Source organism: Entelurus aequoreus, linkage group LG13, assembly GCF_033978785.1.
Source record: "Entelurus aequoreus isolate RoL-2023_Sb linkage group LG13, RoL_Eaeq_v1.1, whole genome shotgun sequence".
Classification (NCBI taxonomy): domain Eukaryota; kingdom Metazoa; phylum Chordata; class Actinopteri; order Syngnathiformes; family Syngnathidae; genus Entelurus; species Entelurus aequoreus.
This window is the reverse complement of record NC_084743.1, coordinates 43071683-43096231: the sequence shown is the minus strand read 5'-3', so window position 1 is coordinate 43096231 and position 24549 is coordinate 43071683. Positions and strand designations below refer to the sequence as shown.

Genomic DNA, 24549 nt, shown 5'->3' with positions numbered 1-24549 from the left:
ATAAATTTAAGACCCACATCACATCAATTAAAGTATGAAACATTATTTTGTAAGACATAATGTGGGGGCCAGTTTAATCATGTTGTGCATTATATATGCTAAAACCAATCCAAATAGGTTAATATCCTGTATCATAGGCTATATAAGCTTTGTATTATAGCTGACAATGTAATATTAAATAGCAAATCTCATTAATAACCAATGTTATTGTTAAAATAAGCCACATGCCAGTAAAAAACTAAAATGGCCCCTGGGCTGCACTTCTGGCACCCCTGGTTTACATAGATAATAATACATTTTAATAAAAATAATAAGTGGTTGGTATTACTGACTGCGATGAGGTGGCGACTTGTCCAGGGTGTACCCCGCCTTCCGCCCGATTGTAGCTAAGATAAGCTCCAGCGACCCTCGCGACCCCGAAGGGAATAAGCGGTAAAAAATGGATGGATGGATGGATGGTATAACTGATTCAAGAAATCAACAACAAATGTACCTGTGGCCATGATGAGCCCGGGTGAAGACTCTTTAGATAAAATGGGTATCCTTCTCAGCTGTATGTTTAATAGTTGGCTCCAGCGCTGGGCCAGATGGAGAGAGCAACCTTTGCTGAGCTGAAGAGTAAAGCAAGAGAGGAGAGTGAGATGATAGCTCTTCATGAAAAGCTCATTGTACCCCATCCAACATTGGTCTTTTGTTAACTGCTTACAAGGTTAATACAATTAAGTGAAAGTTAAGCACCATGGTCAACATATAGAAAGAGGTTTGTTATTGAATTATTGTTGCATTATATTTGTCATGTGTAACAATCTATTAAAAAAATTATTTGTAGTCTTCCTTTACAGACAACTCGTCAAAACAATTGATGTTCATATTAAGGTTTGAGCCTTAATATGGGCGATTTTAGTGTTGTTACGATTCCGTTTCCCAAATGATTCTCAATTCTGATTCTTGAAAGACAGGGTCAAAAAAATACTATTAATTTCTCATGGGGATATTTTCAGGCAGTACATAAATATCACTTGTTTAAATTGAATATAAATGTAATGAAGTTTCTTTCCACAGGAGTACACTTTTACAAAAATGTAACTTTTTTTTTAAACCTCAAAAGAACAAATCATTTTACACATATCCTGTTGTTTGTGTTAGAAATAAGGATGTCCGATCAGAGTCCATGAGCATAGAAGACAAACTGAACAGTCCAGTTGCGATCAATTGAATGGTTCAAAATAGATAATAAAGAATCTTTGAAGTATTTGAAGCCATTTAGGTGTCTCCCAAGTTAACATCTGAGTACCAGTGTAAGATGAAGTGCATGAAAAAAAAAATATTAACAGCAAAAAGTGTTTTACCTGGCAGTCTACAGTTCCTCCCAGACTGTCGGCCGTGGGGGGTTGAAGCAATTCCCACGTCCCTCCTTTGTCGAAAGTGATGACCGACCGCATGTTGTTTTCACTGACGGACCCGTTAATAAGTGTGGCGATGAAGACTCCTCTGAGTCCCTCCACGCGATGCAGGTCAGCAAAGGGCTCATTAGCAAAGTATCTGAAACAAAAACATCAATGCATTGCACTTGATCAATAAAATGTTGAACTGTTAGGACCCTTTCACCAGTGTTGGGTTAGTTACTGAAAACCAGTAATGAGTTATAGTTACTAGTTACTTCATTTCAAAAGTAACTCAGTTACTAACTCAGTTACTTACACCAAAAAGTAATGCGTTACTTTGAAAAGTAATTATTTAGTTACTTCTTTTTTTCTTTTCTTTTTTAAAAGCTCCCATTAATGCCCTTTAGCCTTCATTTCAGTACTGTTATTGCACTGGAGAATAATACAATGTGTTGATCAACTTGACATGCATTTGCATCACTGAACTCTGCTAAGCAATGTGGTCTACATACAACACACAAAGACAAAGATATGTTTCAAAGGCCAATTTATTTCTGGCCAGAACAAATTGACAAAACTATTTTAAATAGCTGCAACATAATGGCACTTTAACTTTAACTCTAAGTAGATAGGATATTTGATCCAAGACACAACTTACATTTAACTAAAATGTTATTTTCTTTGTGCTCGACAAAATAAAAGTATTGAGAATTTCTCCTTGTTAAAAAAATCGACTCTTGGCTTCGCCTTGATGTTTTGTTAGTTGTTATGATAGTAGCGTTTATGTGTGTGCGTGTGTGTGTGTGTGTGTGTGGCCCTTTAAGATATGACAGCATGTGGGTGAGTGACGTCAGTGAGTGAGTGGGCGAGAGAAGTGAGCGAGCGGGACAGTGAGTGCGTGCAGGTTCTCTAGCTTGCTGGATGGCTGCGTCCAATAAAGTCACAAAGTTGCAACAAACCGCCGGCCTCGTCATTCACCCTCAGCTGTAAAGACCACTTGAAGGTTGTTAGCCCCGAAGGAACATCTCCCCTGCGCTCCTCAACTACGGTATGAGAGTCCCCCCCGTCCCCACCCACACAAAGCACGTACGCCTTTTTTTTGTCCCACCGCAGCGCTGCCACAAAACACACTCAGATCTTCAGTTTCTAGCCGATACTACATAAAAAATAACGTAAAATAACGCAGTAACGCATCATGTAGTAACGGTAACTGAGTTACTGAATATAAAAAATAACGCGTTAGATTACTAGTTACCGCCGAAACTAACGGCGTTACAGTAACGCGTTACTTTGTAACGCGTTAGTCCCAACACTGCCTTTCACATTGTCATCTTTACCTGGAGACCTGCATGTGTGGTCTGCTTCTTTGTGTGGTGTGAAACTAAAACTACATACATCACGGTGGAATACATGTTGGTGGTGTTTATATCAACATCAACTTTCTTTGATTGTCCAACATTAGCCACTTGTTGATCTGTAGAGGCAATATCCATTTCATTTGGTTCTCCTCTGTTGTCAACTGCCCTGGTATACAGTAGGTGTAATCCAAAGCCTAATGACAATCAAATAATTCATTTGTGTATTCTGATCAATCTCATCGATGGTAATCTTCAGAGCGGTGTGATCTTCTTACAGAACTTTTGTATATCGGCGCAGTGTTGTGTTTGTCTCTCTGAGATTCTCAATTTCTTTAAGATTCAATCTCCAAAATTGCTTATGTCTCTTTTCTTTTTTTTTGCTACATCGCTCTTTTTAAGATTATATTTTGTGATTGTAGACTTTCTATAGTTGATTTGACTGTGGTTTGGGTCTTTGCAAAGATGTACAAGCATTGCACTGCTATAACTTGCACCATACTGACGCAGGATGAGTCCATACACGGTATAATATCACAAGGACAAGGCTGTTAAAATTATTTGTTAATGGCAGACATTTATCCATGAAAATATAGTGAAGCTGCTGATAGTGTGTTTGACGGAGAAGCAGCTCACAGGAGATACCGTTGAAGTCTGCTCTCTAAGGTATATATTCATCATCAGGGGTGCCCATTACGTTGGTCGCGAGCTACCGGTCGATAACGGAGTGGTTCAATCACCAGGATTAAAAAAAAAAGGACATCATTACTGATCATCAATCTTCACTTTGACCATTTGTGCATGCCCAGTATGGCGAAAAAATGGGAGGCAGGAACTTGAGAAACGCTTTTTATTCCAACACAGACTCTTTCTCCCACTCACCTGTTGTCAAGAGTCTAAAGACCAACCTCACAGTTCCTGTCTTCAAAATAAAAGTGATGTGCCGTCCTGCCTGCGCTAACAAAATAAGGGCCTCAAAGTACAAGGTTACACAAGCAAAGTTATCCTTCAATGTATTTCTTCTAAGGGGGAATACAAAAAAAAAAGATTATAGGAGCTGGACAAATAAGAAACGAAAAACGTAAATAAGAAACGAAAAACCTACCACTTTCATTGGAATGGAAGGTGGACTTGTTTTCCTACACAATGTCAGTTCGAAGTTGTGGAGCTTATCAGCAACTACTAAACATCCTGTCTTGTCTGAATCCAATCAATGCAAGTCATCAGAGTAAAGTAATGCAAAATACACCAACATATATTGCTGTCTTCAAGAAAAAAACGGAATCTATATGAATTATTATTATTATACAAGAACACAGGACATGCCCGATTCACAGGATCATGCTCCAAAGAACTTCTCCTTGTCCAATTTTTTTTTTAAAGATGTATGGCAAAAAGTCATACTATCAATTATGGTACACTATTCCTTTCCATATTAGGACAATGAGTACTTATTCACAATTTAAAAAGTTACACAGAAATGTGTGCTGTCCAGATCTTCCTGTGAGCACTGAAAGACCTGGCCTGGAGGCTGTGTGGTTGTGACGCAAGCGTCTCCTTGTAGCGTTATTTGTGTTTCTTTTTGTGCTGCAGAGCAGGAACCTGCTGCAAACCAGTTTTTTACTGAATCAAGCCCCATTAACTGTCACACAACTGTTGCTTTTAATCTTTCCTGCTATATAAATGAAATTGTATAAAACTACTGTAGTTGTTCATAGAACATTTTATTGTATTGTTTTTTTATACAATAGTCATTATTAGAAGTTATATTTTTATTAAACTTATGTTACATGTTAAAATAGTAGTGTTTGTTGGCGGCTCAGAACAGAATAATGGCATTTCAATTAATTTCAATTGGGAACAGTGATTTGAGATATTTGGGGAACAAGCTACAATTAAACTCATAAGCCAAGGTAAAACTGTACACAATATATGAAAACACAAGACTCAAAATGTGCACAAATTAAAGAAAACCATGTCGACAAACTGTCGTAGTATCACAAATCGTGTATTATACCAATACTCCTTTTGTCTCGCTCCTTATGGCCAGTTTTTTGGATTTTGGTTAGTTAGTCCAAGGTGCAGCGACATTAATGCATTTGACTTTATTAGTTTACACATATTAGGGAAAAATATCACAAATATTTTTAAAGGATCACTGCAGCTACAGTTTTTACAGTATTCGAACACCTCATGAGCAGGTGCATGATATATGAAAGATTATAAAAGTATGTGTTCATGCGTAGAGGAGTTAATTTCCTAAAAATAGGACATAGACTTAACCTGGGCTGAGTAAAAGATTGTGTGTGTGCGTGGGTGCGTGCGTGCGTGCGTAAATACCTGATGAGTGTGTTACTTCCAGAGCCTTCAGGACTGTAATACAGAACATTCTCCAATGACAGTGAAAAGGAGAGACCCTGTGTGTCTGAGATGTACAGGTGTGTGACATTGTTGGAATGGTTCACACACACAAACACTTGATCCTCAGAAGCATCAGCAATGTAGTACTCCTGTTAGCAGAAGGAGGACAAGAAAAAAAAATAATAATTCGAAGATGTCACTAAGGTAAAAACTTTGAACATCATAAATTAATTATTTCTAGAAGTGGATGAATGTGTCGTTCACTTTCGCCAAGAGAAAACAGCTCACCATGATTGGATGGCGGGTCATAAATTGGGCAGCTTTCATTGGTTGGCGGTCGTAAGAGACCCAGAGCTGAACAGATAAAGGTTCACGGCTACCAAGCAGCTTCTGAAAAAGCAAAGGTGTAAAAGAAAAGACGGTTCTTATCAACATCTTAGTACCATCTGCTAACCCAGCTACTAAAGTAGATCCAAGCGTGAAAGCCTATTCCTTAGTAATTACAGTGTTTCCATATATTCCTTCACTTGTGGCGAGCCACCACAAGTCAATCAATCAATCAATGTTTATTTATATAGCCCTAAATCACAAGTGTCTCAAAGGGCTGTACAAGCCACAACGACATCCTCGGTACAGAGCCCACAAGTGAAAAAAAAAATACAATTCCATGTGTGTACATAGACTGGACTTTCACATGAAGTCAGGACCCGGGGTGACCACTCCTTATGCATCAGTCGGTGACGTTTCTGCGCCCAAACATATAGCTGGGTATTGTGGCCAAACAGCTAAAGTTTTGTTTTATCTGACATCACACGGACAAAGATACAAACATTCTGGAGGAAAGTTCTTGGGTCAGATGAAACAAAAATTGAGCGGTTTGGCCACAATACCTCGCAATATGTTTGGAGGAGAAAAGGTGAGGCCTTTAATCCCAGGAACACCAATTCCTACCGTCAAGCATGGTGGTGGTAGTATTATGCCCTAGGCCTGTTTTGCTGCCAATGGAACTGGTGCTTTACAGAGAGTAAATGGGACAATGAAAAAGGAGGATTACCTCCAAATTCTTATCATGCAACCGAGCTTGAAAAGTGCTGCAGAGAGGAATGGGCAAAACTGCCCAAAGATAGGTGTGCCAAGCTTGTGGCACCGTGTTCAAAAAGACTTGAGGCTGTAATTGCTGCCAAAGGTGCATAAAAAATGTATTGAGCAAAGGCTGTGAATACTTATTTACATGTGATTTTTTAAAATGTTTTTATTTTTAATAAATTTGCAAAATTGCAACAACAAAAAATTCACATTTTCATTATGGGGTATCGCATGTAGAATTTTGAGGACAAAAATAAATGTATTCTATTTTGGAATAAGGCTGTAACATTACAAAATGTGGAAAGAGTGAAGCGCTGCGAATACTTTCCCGATGTAATGTATCTACACAAGAATCAAAATATGAACACAAACTGCCATAAGATTAAAATCCTTTATTATTATACAAAGTCACAAGTAAATGTGCACACTGTGGCTAACTTTGACTTCGATTTTGGTTATGTTGGCAACCACTTATGTCGACGTCCCTCAGCCATCCTGAGGGGCGTCAACGTAAAATGGTTCCACATGACAACTTTTTATACTTAAAATGGTTATGATTAAAATGGTACCATAACCATAACCATAACCATGACCATTTTAAGTATACAATGCAATATTTTAGATTAATAATGATTGACCATCATCAATGGAGCTTTGTTTTTGTTGGCCTGTTTGAAAGGGAAAAAAACACACAAAAAAACTCTTTAACCAAATTATGCATGCAATACCATAGCGTGATTCACTATGTAATATTTACCATCACAGTAGACAAATTATTCACAGTCACCCTTTCTTTCGATTCAACTGTTAAAACACTATATCAACAGCATGCTGTGAGCCCACACTCGACTGACAGTAAATATGTCCATGAAAAATAAGAGAGGAGATGCAAGCCAAATTATATTCACCATCTGTTCCACTATCTGTCTGCTGCCTCACATGGTCTTCCAATACAGAAACACAGAAGACTGACAATGCACCGAAGACAAACAAAAAAATGGGTTTGTGCTAAAGCAGCTTAATCAGTTTATTGTGCAATAAGCAACGTTTTGAGAACACCCCAAAAGTGGATCTAAAATATACGATACAAGCACTCTTTTACAAACAGTCCTGCAACGTGTTCATCTGTTAAAGCTTGACAGCTAAATGTGCTCTATAAGCACACGTTTGCTCTTTTCTTGTAATTTAGTGAAGTCATATACAAAAAGTTAAATATGGTAGGCTATAGGCTTCTGGGAGCTAACAGCTACAGAACATTGCGCGGGGCGGCGTGGCTCGGTTGGTAGAGCGGCCGTGCCAGAAACTTGAGGGCTCCAGGTTCGAGCCCCGCTTCCGCCATCCTAGTCACTGCCGTTGTGTCCTTGGGCAAGGTACTTTACCCACCCGCTCCCAGTGCCACCCACACTGGTTTAAATGTAACTTAAATAGTGGGTTTCACTATGTAAAGCGCTTTGAGTCACTAGAGAAAAACACTACATAAATATAATTCACTTCACACTTCACTAACACAAGCAAGCTAGCAAGGATTTAACGATATGATAATTTCATAATATGATTATTGTGACAAAAATGATCAAAGTTGTCATCATTATCACGGTATTGTTGAATGGGCTCAAAAATTACTTACACACACTGAACACTTTTGGCAAACTATTTTAATAACTAAAATAAATAGACAAACTGTTAGGAAACCCACTATTTTGCATATTTTATGTTTCTTATGCTTCACTGATAGTGTTTGTCTTAAGTATTTTATTTGTTTAATGGCTAAGCTTTTCTTCTTTTAAATATTGTTTTGTTCTGTAGCACTTTAAGATTAATTTAATGAATAGTGCATTACAAATAAAATCTTATTATTATCTATTATTTCTGGTAGGCCTTGTGTGGCGTCCTACTCTGTTCAGCGGTCCTTGAACGCACTGTAAAAACACCTCTGTCTCTTTTCCTCTAGTATATACAACGATCACTCTGTGCTTACTGCTGAGAGAGCACAGCTTGTATGTTCAATGTGGACAATTAAATAGCTTAGTTGCTCAGACAGAAATGTGTTTGTATAAGTTTAGATTCGGGTATGTAATTTCTTAATAGGCAAAGATGTTTATGTTTCTTGTTTTCATGTTAGCATTTAAGCTAGCGATCTGGCGCCAGTCAGTCAGTGAGTTTGTCTAAGTACAGTTTCCGGTTCTGGTTTTTCGATCATTTTAAAATTGACCTTCCGGAGTTTTACCGCAGTTATCATTATCCCCATTAATTGTTACATCCCTACAAGCTAGACATACATAATACATTGAACAACATTGCAATCTAAACCAGGAAATGTTTCAATGAAAAAAGTATCAAATAATTATGATTGCCTATCAGTTACAGATACAACGTCTCCCAAGCAGAAGCATATTAAAAACTATTAACTAACAGATGTGTTCCCATCAGTCAACTTAAAGACAGCATGAGTCCATTTCAGACGGTTAATAATAAATAAGTCTGTGTTTTTTTATTCCAGTGTTCTTTGTTTGTCTAATGTCACTTGATCAAGCATTCTCTAACATTTACAAAATAATAAAAGTATGTATGATTTGTGATGATGATATATCGGGTCAATATCGGTATTAGCCATACTTGCCAACCCTCCCGTTTTTAGCCGGAGAATGCCGATATTCAGCGCCTCTCCCGACAACTTCCCGACAGAGATTTTCTCCCGACAAACTCCCGGTATTCAGCCGGAGCTGGAGGCCCTTAACAAAGCATTGTACTTTCAAGTACAACAATGAGTAGATGAGTGTTGTGTTTGTGTGTGTGTGTGTGTGTGTGTGTGTGTGTGTGTGTGTGTGTGTGTGTGTGTGTGTGTGTGTGTGTGTGTGTGTGTGTGTGTGTGTGTGTGTGTGTGTGTGTGTGTGTGTGTGTGTGTGTAAATAAATGAACACTAAAATTCAAGTATTTCTTATATATATAATCAAATAAATATATATATATATATATATATATATATATATATATATATATATATATATATATATATATATATATATATATATATGTATACATATATATATATATATATATATATATATATATATATATATATATATATATATATATATATATATATATATATATATATATATATATATATATATATATATATATATATATATATATATGTATATATATATATATATATATGTATATATATATATATATGTAACGGTGTAGAAACAGACGTTCATTATGCTTGATTAAATTATGAATGAAGTGTTGCAACAGCGCCTGTTGCTGGCGAGAAGTGGTATGTACTTTACCTGCGGAAAGTGGTCAGAACTGTGACGCCTTCCAACTGATAATCCCGTGACCCAAGTGGACTCACAGTCTCACAATTTGCACTGTTTTGCAGGAGACTGTAATATATATATATATATATATATATATATATATATATATATATATATATATATGAAATACTTGAGTTGGTGAATTCTAGCTGTAATATACTCTCCTCTTAACCACGCCCCTAACCACGCCCCCGCCCCAACCACGCCCCCCACACACACACCTCCCGATATTGGAGGTCTCAAGGTTGGCAAGTATGGTATTAGCCAATACTCATTTGTATCGTATACGAAGGTACGCCATTAACGATAACCATGTTCAACTTGTGCCCAAAGTGACAACATTTTTTGCAAGAACCAAAGTTATCAATTGAAGGAAAAAACTGCTGTGCTCCTCAGCGTGTTTGTAGTCTCTATTAAAAACTCACCAAGCAGCCGTCAATTTCAGATTCATCGCCTTAGATTAATTTTAAGGAGTGATTGATTAAATCAAATAAATAAAAATCCTGACTGGCCACCCAGGAAAGGGAGATTTCCTGTTACCTCCTGGCTCCTCTAAAAACGTTGGTCTTCTGCTTTTCCTAAGAGCAGATATAATGTATTCAAGAAAAGGGGTTTGTTCTTTGATCTTACGTTTGACTCAGGTTTCCAGGGCAACGGGTCCTGTGCTGGTTTATTTTGATGAGATTGTGAGGTTGCTGCTCGCAAATACCTCACATTCAGGTGTCATGGAATGTATTGTGTAAGACTTTGTGTGTGTGACTTTAAACTGACCATCATTCTATGATGTACTATAACATTTATGTAATAATTAGCATGCTGGATTGGTTAAAAAAAACTATATATTTCTTTAATCCAAGACGTTCAAAAGTTTATATCTTGTTAAAATTTAAGTGACTTCGTTAGTGTAAAGTTCAAACATTTTTCAACCCTCTCACCTTTGTGATGGTGGCAAAAATGTATTTGTCCCTGAGCTGGAAGCTGTCAACCTGCTCCAGAATCACTTTCCGGTTCTGTTCAGTCTGGAAGAAGTCCGTACTGCTGAGTATAGTGAAGACATCCTGGGGCTCATGCCTCTGGACCAGCACAGTAGTGGGGGTGTCGTAAGGCTCCACACCCCTGGAGAAAATTGAAAGATTATACATTTTGAGTGATAAAACAATAATATACACTGAAATCACACAACTTTCTACAACCTTTTATAATGCTTAATCTAATTCAAGAAGGTCGATTATAAAGTATATTAACATTTGTTGTCATCAAACACAGTCACACTTCGACTTTTGTTATTTATTTCAAAAGGTCTGTTGAAAACTGAATCGAATTAAAACATTTTCAAACATTCTCATAGAAAATAATGTAAATCCGGTTCATCTGTTGCAGACACACAAAAATGTTGACACTAAACATGTTTTAACATACCGGTACTAACATTACGATAAAAAAATTCAAAATAAAATGCCAACATTTAAGTAGGGAAGTAAGGAGGGAAGAAGCGAGGAGGGTGAAACCCTAGGAAGGCCACAACCGTACTTTGCTATGACTTTGTTAATTAGAGTTCCCCCCCTTTTACAAAGTGTAAGCACTGTAAGAACACACCAACAAGGATTGTGTGCTCACACAACTTTGTTTACATAAACGGATGCAATCACACACTTGCGGAAGACAACTTTATGGCACAACACATCACAAAACATCATCTAAATATTAATAATAGATAACTTCCTGAGCAAACATTGTTAGTTCAAGATACGAGTGCTCAAGCTTATGAGTTTTTTGGGATATGAGTTGTCGTTTGGCTAAGTGCTTTGTAATTCGGGTCACAAGCCTTGCACTGCCAGTTTCCGTAGCGAATGCCACAGTGAACAACGTGAGATCCGACCAAAACCAAAACATCAAGTGTGTCAATCGCAAGTATTTTCTTAAAACTAAAGCTCATCATAAAATAGTTTTGGCCAAACATAGGAACGAAGAAAATGAGTGTGAAGAACAGTGCTAAGAAGTAAGAATTCCTCAAAAAACAAAGCAAAGCCGTTTGGGCACAACACTGCTGGTATGCACTATACCGGAGCAGAATGATTCTATAACGCCAGCCAAGGATGTTGAAATACTATCTAAACGGCGGACATTTATCAATGAAAATATGGGGAAGTTGCTGATGGGGTGTTTGACAGAGAAGCAGCTTGTAGGTTATACTGTAGAACAGGGGTCACCAACCTTTTTGAAACCAAGGGCTACTTCTTGGGTACTGATTAATGCGAAGGGCTACCAGTTAGATACACACTTAAATAAATTGCCAGAAGTAGCCAATTTGCTCAATTTACCTTTAACTCTGTTATTATTAATAATTAATGATATTTATCTTTGTGGAAACACTGATCATCTTAATGATTTCTCACAATAAATATATATAGAAACAGATAAATATCAATATGCAACACTTTATTTTTATATTTTCTCTAAGTGCACATTTTTCAAATTGAACATTTTCAAATGATCACTTCTAAGACAGTCTTGTGAAATCACAATATCCCATTTTAACTAGCTAGCCACTAACATTTTTTAACAAATCATGAATTACTTTGCACCATGTTTGTACAAATAATAACTCATGTAAAATAAAAAAGTAAACTCTCAAATTTTTAAATCATGTCACACTTTGAACTGGACACCAAATCTGTTATCTGTTTGTCAGTTAGTGGGAAGCCTGGCATTGCATGCTGTTAACTAGTGTGTTGTACTCTGGTGTGTAACTTGACACTGCAACTCTGAGTGAGTCTTGCAGATGTGCATCAGTGAGGCGTGTTCTGTGTTTGTTCTTGATGAAGTTCATGTCAGAAAAGGCTGATTCACAAAGATAAGATTTCTCCTCATTGTTTGCGGAACCTTCTTAATCTTTTGGACATATTTTCACAGCAATCTGGCCTTAAGCTTAATTATGATAAATGTAAAATGTTAAGGATCGGAAATCTAAAGGGAACGTCCTTTCGAATGGAATGCAAAGTGCCTGTTTTGTGGACAGATGGACCAGTTAACATACTTGGTGTTGTTGTCCCAGAAAATCTGGAAGATCTAGGCTCAGTAAATTATGATAATCGACTAAGAAAGCTGGACAAAATTATGCAATTATGGAAAGGGAAATCCCTAACCTTGTATGGTAAAATGTCTATTGCCAACTCGTTAATTATTCCTCAATTTATTTATTTGTTTTTGTCATTACCAGCTCCATCACAAAACTTTTTTAAGATTTATGAGCGGAGGGTCTTCGATTTTGTCTGGAACGGCAAACCAGAAAAGATTAAAAGAAAGGTTTTGTACAAAGAGTATGAATATGGGGGCCTGAAACTTCTCAACCTGGAAGCTATGTGTCTGTCTTTAAAAGCATCAATTGTTCCAAAGATGTATTTAAACATTGAGTGGTACACAAATGTCCTGTTGGACAAAAAACATGTACTGTATCAAAATAAATTGTATCCTTTTTTACAAGTGATCCCCTCCCAGAGAGTCTGCTGGGAAACATGGCGGGGTTCATAAAGGAAACAATCCACTCATAGTGGTGTTTTCAATTTTATGTGCCAGAAAAAAGAGACGATATTTTGCAGCAGTTAATATGGATGAACTCTAATATTGTAATAGATGGAAAGCCTTTCTTTTGGAAAAATATGTTTGAAAGAGGAATCATTTTTGTCAATGATATTATCAATGAGAATGGTAAAATTATGAATTATGATGAATTTAGAGCTATGTATGGTGATGCTTGCTCAAGCTTTTCATTTTATCAACTAACTGGAGTAATTGGGAAAAGATGGAAGCAAATAATTAATTATGGAACTACTAAATTATTAGTTTGTAAACCTCTAATAAGAAATTCTAGTTGGCAAAAAGGAACTAAAATAAATAGAAAAATATATAATTTTTATTTAATAAAGAAATATTTGAAGGCTGCCTCATACAACACAAATGGAAAATGGGAGGACTTTTTTGACTGCCCGTTGCCATGGGATGCCATATTCAAACTAATCTATAAAACCACTATCGATGTGCAAAATCGTTATTTTCAAATTAAAATTATTTATAACTTCTTACCCACAGAGAAAATGTTAAAATTATGGAATATGACAGAGTCAGATGATTGCCGATTTTGTTGTCAGGAGCCTGAATCCACCCTGCATTTGTTTTGGTATTGTCATATTGTGTCTTTGTTTTGGGTGGAAGTTGAAAAAATGTGTTTAAGGATTGGTTTGTTTATGAAGCTTAATGTGGTTTCTGTTATTTTAGGAGAGTTAATTGACAATCATGATTTAGTCAATTTAATTATAGTACTCGGTAAAATGTTTATTTTTAAGGCCAAAAACAGATATTCACTTAGTATTACTTTCTTTAAAACATTTATTCAGTATTTTCTAACTTTAGAAAGTTACATGGTTGAAAACGATAATGATGCCAAAAAACATTAAAAAAAAGATTAGAAGTCCTCAAAGGCTTATTTTGAAAGTATAATTATGTTTATAGATTATATGATATCTGTTGTTGTGTTCCCTAATTTGAGTGACCTGGACATAATCTGGACTGTACATAAATGCTTATTTTGAAAATGTAATTTTGTTTATAAATTATATGCAATCTGTTGTGTTCCCTAATTTTTTTCTGTGTACATGAATGAAGGTGTGTGTTGCTGAGTCCGACTTGGACATTATCTGGACTGGGCCTGGTTTAAAAAACCCTTTAAACAAATCTAATTTCATTGACAACCTGGTCTGTTGAAGATAAGGCCCTTTTTTAAAAAATAAAATAAAATAAGATAAATAAATAAAAAACATTTTCTTGGATAAAAAAGAAAGTAAAACAATATAAAAATAATTACATAAAAAATAGTAATTAATGAAAATGTTAGTGGACCAGAAGCCTATACAATCATGTGTGCTTCAGGGACTGTGTCCCTTGCAGATGTGTTGTCTATGTTGTGGGAACCAGAATATTGGTAGCAGAAAGAAATAACCCCTTGTGTGTGAGTGGGTGTGGATGAGTGTGCATGGGGGAGGTTGTTTGGGTTGATGCACTGATTGAAAGTGTATCTTGTGTTTTTTCTATGTAGATTTAATTTTTTTTTTTTTTTTTTTTTTTTTTTTTTTTAATTATTTTTTTTTTAAATTTTTTTTTTTTAGAACAGGCCCGCGGGCGACTCATCTGGTCCTTACGGGCGACCATGTGCCCGCGGGCACCGCGTTGGTGACCCCTGCTGTAGAAGTACGCTCTCCAAATGCTGTACATTATTATTGCATTACTTTATAAAACTAGTGGAGTTTTTTTTGTTACTTTTTGTGTTGTTCTTGATACAATGTTTCTCATCGAAAAGTTAGTTTTTCGTTTCTAAAAGTCATGTTAAAAGTGTGCTTCTTTGGGGACGCGCGGGGCGGGGATCAAGCATCGATTAAATTAACTTTCAATGGGCGACCCTGATTTGAGATAAGAGTGTTTTAAGTTACAAGCCCCTTCATACAACCAATTATGCTTATAAGTTATAAGTTGAGGCGCATGTACTTTAGAAAACTACAATAGTTGTTTTAGCATATGTAATATGTATTTACTTAGTAAAATTGTGGTGTATTGGGGGGGGGGTGGGGGGGTAAACGTAGTAAATAGATTTAAATTTGCTTAAATTGGGGGCAAATGTTTTAAAAATGCAAGTTTTTAAGGGACGAGCTGCGTCACACAATGAATAAAACAGGTACCCCGAGGTACAGAAACTCTGTACTTGTAAGCTAAAGGTCCACACAAAAATATCGGAATGTGAATGTAGCATAGATTTTGTAAAAAAAAACAAAAACTATGCAGTCATACTGTTTGTATAAAGCAAGCCTGTTCTGGGGCACTGGCACAGTGTGGTGGATTGATTGAAGCGGTTGACTTTGTGTGTCTTCGACAGCCTTCCAAATCAGCTTGTTTTTCCTCTGAGGCTTCAGAGCTTTAACATAGAGAGCAGTGTCTCTGAAATGCTCTGGCGCTGTAGCTTTTAGTCAAAAGCTCCTTGTTTGACACACGGACACTGTCCGGATAAAAGTGCCTGCATAACTATTTGCATGCTCTCCACATTGCTTCCATTTAATTGATTCAACTCTTGAAGGAGAAACGCTTTAAACGATTTTTCCGAATGTCCTACCCAAAAGAACCAAGAACACTGCCATCAACTAATGCTTGTCAACATGACTAAAATGAGCTATTGCTTGTACATTTACTTGTGACTTTGGTCGGAAACATTAGGTGAATGGGTTAAAATAAAGGATTGTTCCTATGGTAGATACATTGTTTCCTTCATTTGAGTAAACTATTAATGGGTGCATTTTTGTAAATCACAGAAATGTTATACAGTAGTAATGTTTATGGTAGGGCTGGACGATTTTGGAAAAAATTATAATCATGACTATTTTGATTGATATTGTAATCAGGATTAATTACACAATTATTCATTAATCTGAAAACATGAGTATTTATTGTACCACCAAAACACAACTTTAAATATGGTTTTAAAAAGATGGATATGAATTAGTAACGAATAAACTACAACAAGGAAAATAATAACAGCAATAACAATACATAACAATAACAATATGTTTTAATAATTTTTAATTCTGTTTTTTACCTTTTACACCTATTTTACCACCATAGAGTAAGTGATTTTTGTGCCAAACTTAATTTAATTAACTGCGATGAGGTGGCGACTTGTCCAGGGTGTACCCTGCCTTCCGCCCGAATGCAGCTGAGATAGGCTCCAGCACCCCCCGCGACCTCGAACGGGACAAGTGGTAGAAAATGGATGGATGGATGGATGAAATATTTGTTAATTAAATGCAAAGATCCTCACATGTATTAGTGTAATGCATCTTTGACCAGTATTGTGGGTCAAAGCATAACAATTGTGTAAATTATCAGTATATGCTTTAAGTACACTGAACAAAAATATAAAACACAACACTTTTGTTTTTGCTTCCATTTTTCATGAGTTAAACTCAAAGATCTAAAAATTTTACTATATACACAAGTGACCAATTCCTCTCAAATATTGTTCACAAGTCTGTCTGAATCTGTGTTGTGTGGCATATCAAGATGCTGATTAAACACCAAGATTATTGCACATGTGTGCCTTAGGCTGCCCACAATAAAAGGCCACTCTGAAATGTGTTTTTTTTTACCACACAGCACAATGACACAAATGTTGCAAGTTTTGAGGAAACGGAAGAGTTGGCATGCTGACTTCAGGAATATCCACCAGACCTGTTGCCTGAAATTTAATGTTAATTTCTGTACCATAAGCAGTCTCCAAAGGCGTTTCAGAGAATTAGGCAGTACATCCAACCGGCCTCCCAACCGCAGACCACGTGTAACCACACCAGCCCAGGACCTCCACATCCAGCAAGTGCACCTCCATGATCGTCTGAAACCGGCCACCGCTGCAGTAACAATTGGTTTGCATAACCAAAGAATTTCTGCACAAACTGTGAGGAACCGTCTCAGGGAAGCTCATCAGCATGCTCGTCGTCCTCATCGGGGTCTTGACGTGACTGCAGTTCCTCGTCGTAACCGACTTGAATAGGCAAATACTCACATTCGATGGCGTCTGGCACTTTGAAGAGGTGTTCTCTTCACGGATGAATCTCGGTTTTCACTGTTCAGGGCAGATGGCGAACAGCGTGTGTGGCGTCGTGTGGGAGAGCTGTTTGCTGATGTCAACGTTGTGAATGGAGTAGCCCATGGTGGGGGTGGGGTTATGGTATGGGCAGGCCTTTTATTGATGGCATTTTGAATGCACAGAGATACCGTGACGAGCTCTTGAGGCCCATTAATGTGCCATTCACCCGAGACCATCACCTCATGTTGTAGCATGACAATGCACGGCCCCATGCTGAAAGGATCTGTACACAATTTCTGGAAGCTGTTAACATCCAAGTTCTTGCATGGCCATCAAACTCATTGGACATGTCACCCATTGAGCATGTTTGGGATGCTGTGGATTGGCGTATACGACAGCGTGTTCCAGTTCCTGCCAATATCCAGCAACTTCGCACATCCATTGAAGAGGATTGGACCAACATTCCACAGGCCACAATCAACAACCTGATCAACTCTCTGCAAAGGAGATGTGTTGCACTATGTGGGGCATAATGGTGGTGACACCAGATACTGACTGCTTTTCTGACCCCCCAGAACCCCAATAAAGCAAAACTGCACATTTCAGAGTGACCTTTTATTGTGGGCAGCCTAAGGCACACCTGTGCAATAATCATGCTGTTTAATCAGCATCTTGATATGCCACACCTGTGAGGTGGGATGGATTATCTCGGCAAAGAAAAAGTGCTCACTAACTAGATTTAGACAGATCTGTGAACAATATTTGAGAGGAATAGGTATTTTGTGTATGTAGTAAAAGTTTTAGATCTTATGAGTTCTACTCTGGAAAAATGGGAGCAAAAACAAAAGTGTTGCTTTCATATTTTTGTTCAGTATACGTTATGCTTGTGTAAGGTACTTTTTTGAATCGTTAGCGCAGTCAGATTGGATGTGCCGCACTGTGCTATTATTGTGTGAACATGAAGTGTGCTGTTGTTCTCAGTTCAATCATAATAATAATAATAATAATACATTTTATTTAGTATAGCGCTTTTCAGAGCACTCAAACACGCTTTACAGGATAAAAAATGTAAATATAAAAAAGTTTATCTGTAATCATGAATGATACATCTCATCTTTGCTGTGGAGGCCAGGTTTTTGTGCATAAGAATTTTTTAATACATGAAGCACCTGGATTTGATGATTTGGTCGTCTTAGACAGGTTGTCTACTTAATTGGGCTCCACTGTAGTTACTTCTGATTACAACTGAGTAGCAGAGATGCCTGTGCTTTATTCTTTTTTGTTGAAGTAGTGATACACATTTAAACTGTTGTACTTGTTCACGTCCCATCATGGTGTCAGTTCCGGCAATCTCTCCATCCGCATCATTTGGGTCATTGTCTTAAACTAATATGATAATTAGATATGATAAGATAAGAAGTACGCGGATGACACTGCCATCGTCGGGTGCATCAGGGATGGCAGAGAGGAGGAGTTCCGGAGCCTGGTGAGGGACTTTGCTGTCTGGTGACACAGGAACCTCTTGCAGCTCAATCCGTCCAAGACCAAGGAGCTGGTCATTGACTTTGGGAGGTCGAGTCCAAGGTCACAACCTATTGGGATTGAGGGAGTCGAGGTACAGACTGTGGAGTCATTCAAGTACTTCGGGGTGTGGGTGGACAACAAGCTGGACTGGACTGTTAACACGGACCACTTGTACAGGAAAGGACAGAGCAGGCTGTACTTCCTGAGGAGGCTGCGTCCCTTCAACATTTGCAAAAAACTCTTGTGGATGTACTACCAGTCTATGGTTGCCAGTTTTCTGTACTATGTCGTAGTGTGCTGGGGGGGGCAGTACATCTAAGAAGGACAGCTCCAGACTGGAGAAACTGATCAGGCGGGCCGGCTCTATGATCGGAATAAAACTGGACTCACTGGTGACGGTGGCAGAGAAGAGGACTGTGGAAAAACTACTGTGCATCATGAATGATGCCAGTCACTCTCTACATACCGTTATCAGTAGCCAGAGGAGCCTGTTCAGTGCTAGACTGCTTCATCCCAAGTGCAGGACTAATAGACTCAAAAACTCCTTTGTCCCACACGCCATCAGACTGTACAACTCCTCTCTGGGGGGAGGGGGGTACTAGGATGATAGGGGATGCAAAACAATAACATATATCCTCATTATTTATTATTTACTCTTTAAATTCAATCTCAATTCTGTACACTGCTGCTGGAATTTTAATTTTCCTGAGGGAACTCTCCTGAAGGAATCAATAAAGTACTATCTATCTATCTATAAATCTATCTATAAAGAATTGTGTACACCTCTTTTGTACAGCAGATTTTTCATCAGATTATATATAATTAAGATTTGAGTGGGGGCCAAAATATCCATTTGTTTTGGGTGTTAAAACATCATTCAATAGCAAATATGTAGTTAGCACAAAGGCTCTGGATTTTAGTGTCTTAAAACAGATAAAGTGGCACCCCTTTGCTAAAACCTTAAACAAAATTAAGTTTAATTGGCTGCGGGGGCGAGGATATGGATATTGGCTTAATTTGTGTTTGTGTGTGGTGTTTGTCTTCTGAAAATGTGTCTTGGCTGGTTTATTACTTTGGTGGTGTAACAAAGAGATTCATTTTAATAATTGCAAGCAATGACTGTCTGGGGTATTTCTAATGAATTTTGACTCTCCGTAGTTTATTGTTGTCATGAGTTAAAATGTTATCTTACCAAAAGTAAGTCTTCACATGCTCCTGGATCAGCACCCATGTCTCACCAAAGTCGTCCGACTTCCACAGCTACAAATACAAGGGTGTAAAGGAGTGGGAGGGGGAGGGGTAAAGAAGAAGAGGGGGATGGTGCACTTAAAAATGTAGGTCATGTTCATTGCTTCACTTTGTCTTTTGCACGTTGGATAACTGTTTAGCAGATATTGTGATTGGATTCAATAGAATAGAAACAAATAAAAGCCATCATGCCATTCATCATAAAAGCATTTTTATTCCATACTTATCCAACACACCATCTTATAAAGACATGTTCAAGTCATTTAAATAATGCGCATATGGAAAATAATTAGTAATTTAAAAAGGAAATACAGAACCAAAGAGAAGTGTCAAAATATATTCTGTTGCCATTATGTGTAATTATACTATCATTTTAGTTATCTTACAGCATTGTCTATCTGATAAATATATGACACGGTTGATTAGCATGCAATGGAATAGAGCCCTATACGTTATCAAAAAAAGATTTGTCAAGTGATACCAATGATCATACATTGTTCACTTTCTCAAACATATCAAACTATTGTGCTGAGGCACCATATTCTACATGGTAAAACAGATAGAAACTTGGAAAAGCATGGAGGTCTACAATTTATTTGTGTGTCTTGGTCCAAGAAATTGGTCTCAAAACTCTCCCGGTTAAATGATACCGTGGTATTAATTTGTCATACTGTTACATCCTAAATCGAGACCATTTTAATACAATTGCAGTGCCTTTCATACAGGGAAGTTACCTATATAGAGATACAGTAGATAATCACAATTAGTTGCATAACAGGGCTCGCGAGTTTGACAGGCAGTTTGGGTGTGTCTGCGTGTACATTTCCCAATGAGTGACTGATATTATGGCGATAACTTTCAATGAGAGATAATGAACAGGTACTGCCAAAAGCAATCTGACAAGCTAGCTCAATTTCGTGCTTTTTACTCATTTACCTACAACACTAATGTAGACTGAACATCGTTCAAAGTGCTTCAATTGTTTTCTCTAAGGAGGTGTGCTCCATGATAAAAAGCTTAGGTCATTCAGTGAGTACGTTAGGGCTGCATGATTATTTTCATCAATATTTAAATCACAATGATTAATCACAATCATACATTATGTTTGGTAAAAAAAAGTCCCACAATTTACTTGCTTACCGGTAATATAGTTCTCAAAGTTGTGGGGGCTGAGGGAAAAGACACATTACATCATAAAGTAATTTGTAATGATGTAGTCTGATAAAAGGGCTCAATACATGTTATCTATATATTAAAAAGACAAATATTTGTGTTTTTGTTAATTGTTAGTATTAAAAAAAAAAAATTCTCACTACATAATGAGTTTAGCTCTATTCCTTAATTTTTTTTCATGGCTATAAAAAAAGACACAATTGGACACAAACACTTGAACTCATGTGAAACATGTATATTCAATTACAAAACAAAAGTATATAGCGTTAAAAGTTCCAAGTTAAAGTACCAATGATTGTCACACACATACTAGGTGTGGTGAGATTATCCTCTGCATTTGACCCATCACCCTCACCCCCTGGGAGGTGAGGGGAGCAGTGAGCAGCAGCGGTGGCCGCGCCCGGGAATCATTTTGGTGAATTAACCCCCAATTCCAACCTTTGATGCTGAGTGCCAAGCAGGGAGGTAATGGGTCACATTTTTATAGTCTTTGGTATGACTCGGCCGGGGTTTGAACTCACGAGCTACCAATCTCAGGGCGGACACTCTAACCACAAGGCCACTGAGCAAATTACAAATACAAATACAGGTAAAGTTTGATATAAAGCAATGTTCTATAAAACACAGTCGTGCCATGGACCCAGAATGTTCGCCTGTTCTGTTCAAACACAGCCAAAATTTGTAAATTTGCGAATCATTGTGCAGTCTATAAGTAGTGGTCCAGTAAAATCTATATGAACTCTTTTGCATGTTTTTTTTCTGGCTAGTCCCATGGCGTTGCACTTTCTTTAATGGCTACTATCAAGCTGGGTCCCTCTCAATTGGTTCTCTCAGTGGTGGTGGAATAATAACATGATAAATCCCAGAAAAGGCATTTATACTGGACTGAGGGTTAATTTCTTCTCAAAAGATAGGACTTCAACCTTGGTGTCATTTCTCTCTCTCCGTTTATAACAATGCCCAACACCTCAGACATAACTGGGCCTGTGCATGTTTCTTAGCAATCACTTCAGTTAAGTAAAAGGCTTCCATATGTTTGGTCAGCGTTATGGGCAATAGAAGCCTTGAGAGACCATCCGCATTTCTGTGTTCTGATATTGGTGAGCCAATAACAACAGCTTTCTCAGCCAGTTGCAGCCTAACAAAACTGTGGCACTTCTAGGGAAGATTATTTATAAATAAATAAATGATAAATGGGTTATACTTGTATAGCGCTTTTCTACCTTCAAGGTACTCAAAGCGCTTTGACAGTATTTCCACATTTACCCATTCACACACACATTCACACACTGATGGCGGGAGCTGCCATGCAAGGCGCTAACCAGCAGCCATCAGAGGCAAAGGGTGAAGTGTCTTGCCCAAGGACACAACGGACGTGACTAGGAAGGTAGAAGGTGGGGATTGAACCCCAGTAACCAGCAACACTCCGATTGCACAGCCACTCTACCAACTTCGTATTTCTCTGGTTGTTGCGTTCAACTGCTACATCAACAACTTCTATAAAAAGGACAGGCTCTGTTGTGTAGGGCCTTAGTTTCAACGTGTCTTTTGGAGAGGTAAACAGCCTCTGAAACCAGGAATAAACTAATACCTGTGTCTACTTTAATCTAAAACGCTAGACTTCCCAACAGAGTAGTCTTCAGTCACATAGAAAACATGTACTATATCTTTATCAGCTTCACAGTCACTAATAGGAATTAAACGATGACCAATATAAATGATAGATTGCGGTTAGTATTTTTAATCATCATAAAACCCGTGATTGATTACCACACTTTGATCAACTCATGTTGATACTGCTCATTTCCCGGAGAATCAGCCAGCATGCTAATCGCTAGATAGCTTAATTGCCAGCATGAACACAAGACACATTAACGTCTTTCCCCTACTACACACTTGTATAAATGTATTGCTGTCCGAGCCACAAAGCCATTTACTTGTGTAAATAAACCTAAAAGCTGTGCTCTGTTTTTACAGAGTGATAAATCCATACACGTAGATACCTACAACGGACCGGAAGTGAAGCGCTACTACCCCCCTTTTGCCTTTGTCATCAAGAAACACAAACATTAACAGATTAAAAAAGATCAACATATTCTAACCTTTATATGCATGCTGTAAGTATATATTCTGGATGTAATGATGTGAACGTCTGATATCATGGTCATGGTGACCAAAATGATCATGGTTATTATTAATATCAAGGTATTGTTGAATGCGCTCAAAAAGTAGAAATACACACACTGAAATATTTTAACCAAGTTTTATTAAAAGTATGAACTAAAATAAATAGACACAAAATCTACTTTCTTGGCAGAATAAACATTAAATATTGTTCTGCCTATTGTCCACATTCATTATGAAAGACATGACGACAAATGATTTAAAAGAAAAATAAATTCTAACTCATAAATAAACGTAAATACAGCAGAAGTAATGGGAGCACCAATATTCCGACCATAAAACCCAATAAAAAAACATCCAAGAACCGGCAAAAATACTCGATTTACATTTCATGACTTGAATATTATTATATAAGCCTGCCTTCCCTTACAGTCTGTCTTGCTTCGTAATTTGTTTCCTTACAACAGATGACGACTTTTGTTCCTGCTCTGAACCCTTCTAGCTCCCACGCTAAAGGCTCTGTTTAGTATTTACCTTCTAGCTCCCAGGCTAGCTCCTTTTGTTTCTTCCTTAAGTGCTATGAGCACGGTTTTGTTTGTTCAGTATTACTTATTTCTTAAATAAATAATTTCTTGCCTGCAAGCTTTGTCCGAAGCCCGATCTGCATTCCTGGGAGAACGAAGATCTTCGCATCACTATGCGACCCGGTCGTCACAGTTGTAACACTTTCACAGCCAATTTAAACCCGGTGAGAACAGTACGAAAAGATGCTTCGCTTCTTTGAGAGTATTATGAATCATTCTTCATCTAAATCGGAATATATGAACATCCAAGCAGTCGGCATCCCAATGACAGAAGACATTGCACAGTAAATTATGTTTTATTATGTGTGTTGGCTCTCATACAGTCTACATACATAGAGCACAAAGTGCTTGATACTACAGTCAAACTAGCCGTCTACAAACAAAACATGAAACATGGGCTAATATTTAGCAGATAATTTGGTTGGGAAAATAAGCGTAGTAGTTCATATGATTGTTTTTATTTATCAGTCAGTACAGATTGTTTTCCTATCCAGGATTTCACCTACATCATGGCACGCTGCCACAGCAACATTTTTAAAAAATGAGGGTTTTTTACGTGTATATAAAAATATTTTTACATCATACATTGTATGATTGGATATGTATAGTCTGTTATCTAAGCACCATTGACCATGATTAGTTTGAAAAACATCTCTAGTGTCCTAAAAATATTTGGAAAAACCTGCATCTGAATCGCCTGTCAGAATAAGCACAAGAGCTGGTCGCGCACCTGAAAAAACTAAGTTGGCACTCGGCAAA

At 37.5% G+C, this 24549-nt stretch overlaps 1 protein-coding gene across 1 annotated transcript in view; it reads right to left on the bottom strand.

Moving 5' to 3' along the window:
* Window positions 1-24549, bottom strand: part of LOC133663425 (sortilin-related receptor-like) — a 169956-nt gene that overhangs the window by 78897 nt on the left and 66510 nt on the right. Inside the window, exons 5-10 of the mRNA XM_062067886.1 lie at window positions 19854-19921; window positions 10449-10629; window positions 5390-5491; window positions 5081-5250; window positions 1350-1542; window positions 494-611 (exon numbers count right to left, since the gene is read on the bottom strand). Of these exons, the coding sequence (XP_061923870.1) occupies window positions 494-611; window positions 1350-1542; window positions 5081-5250; window positions 5390-5491; window positions 10449-10629; window positions 19854-19921 (832 nt within the window). The remainder of the gene's footprint in view (window positions 1-493; window positions 612-1349; window positions 1543-5080; window positions 5251-5389; window positions 5492-10448; window positions 10630-19853; window positions 19922-24549) is intronic.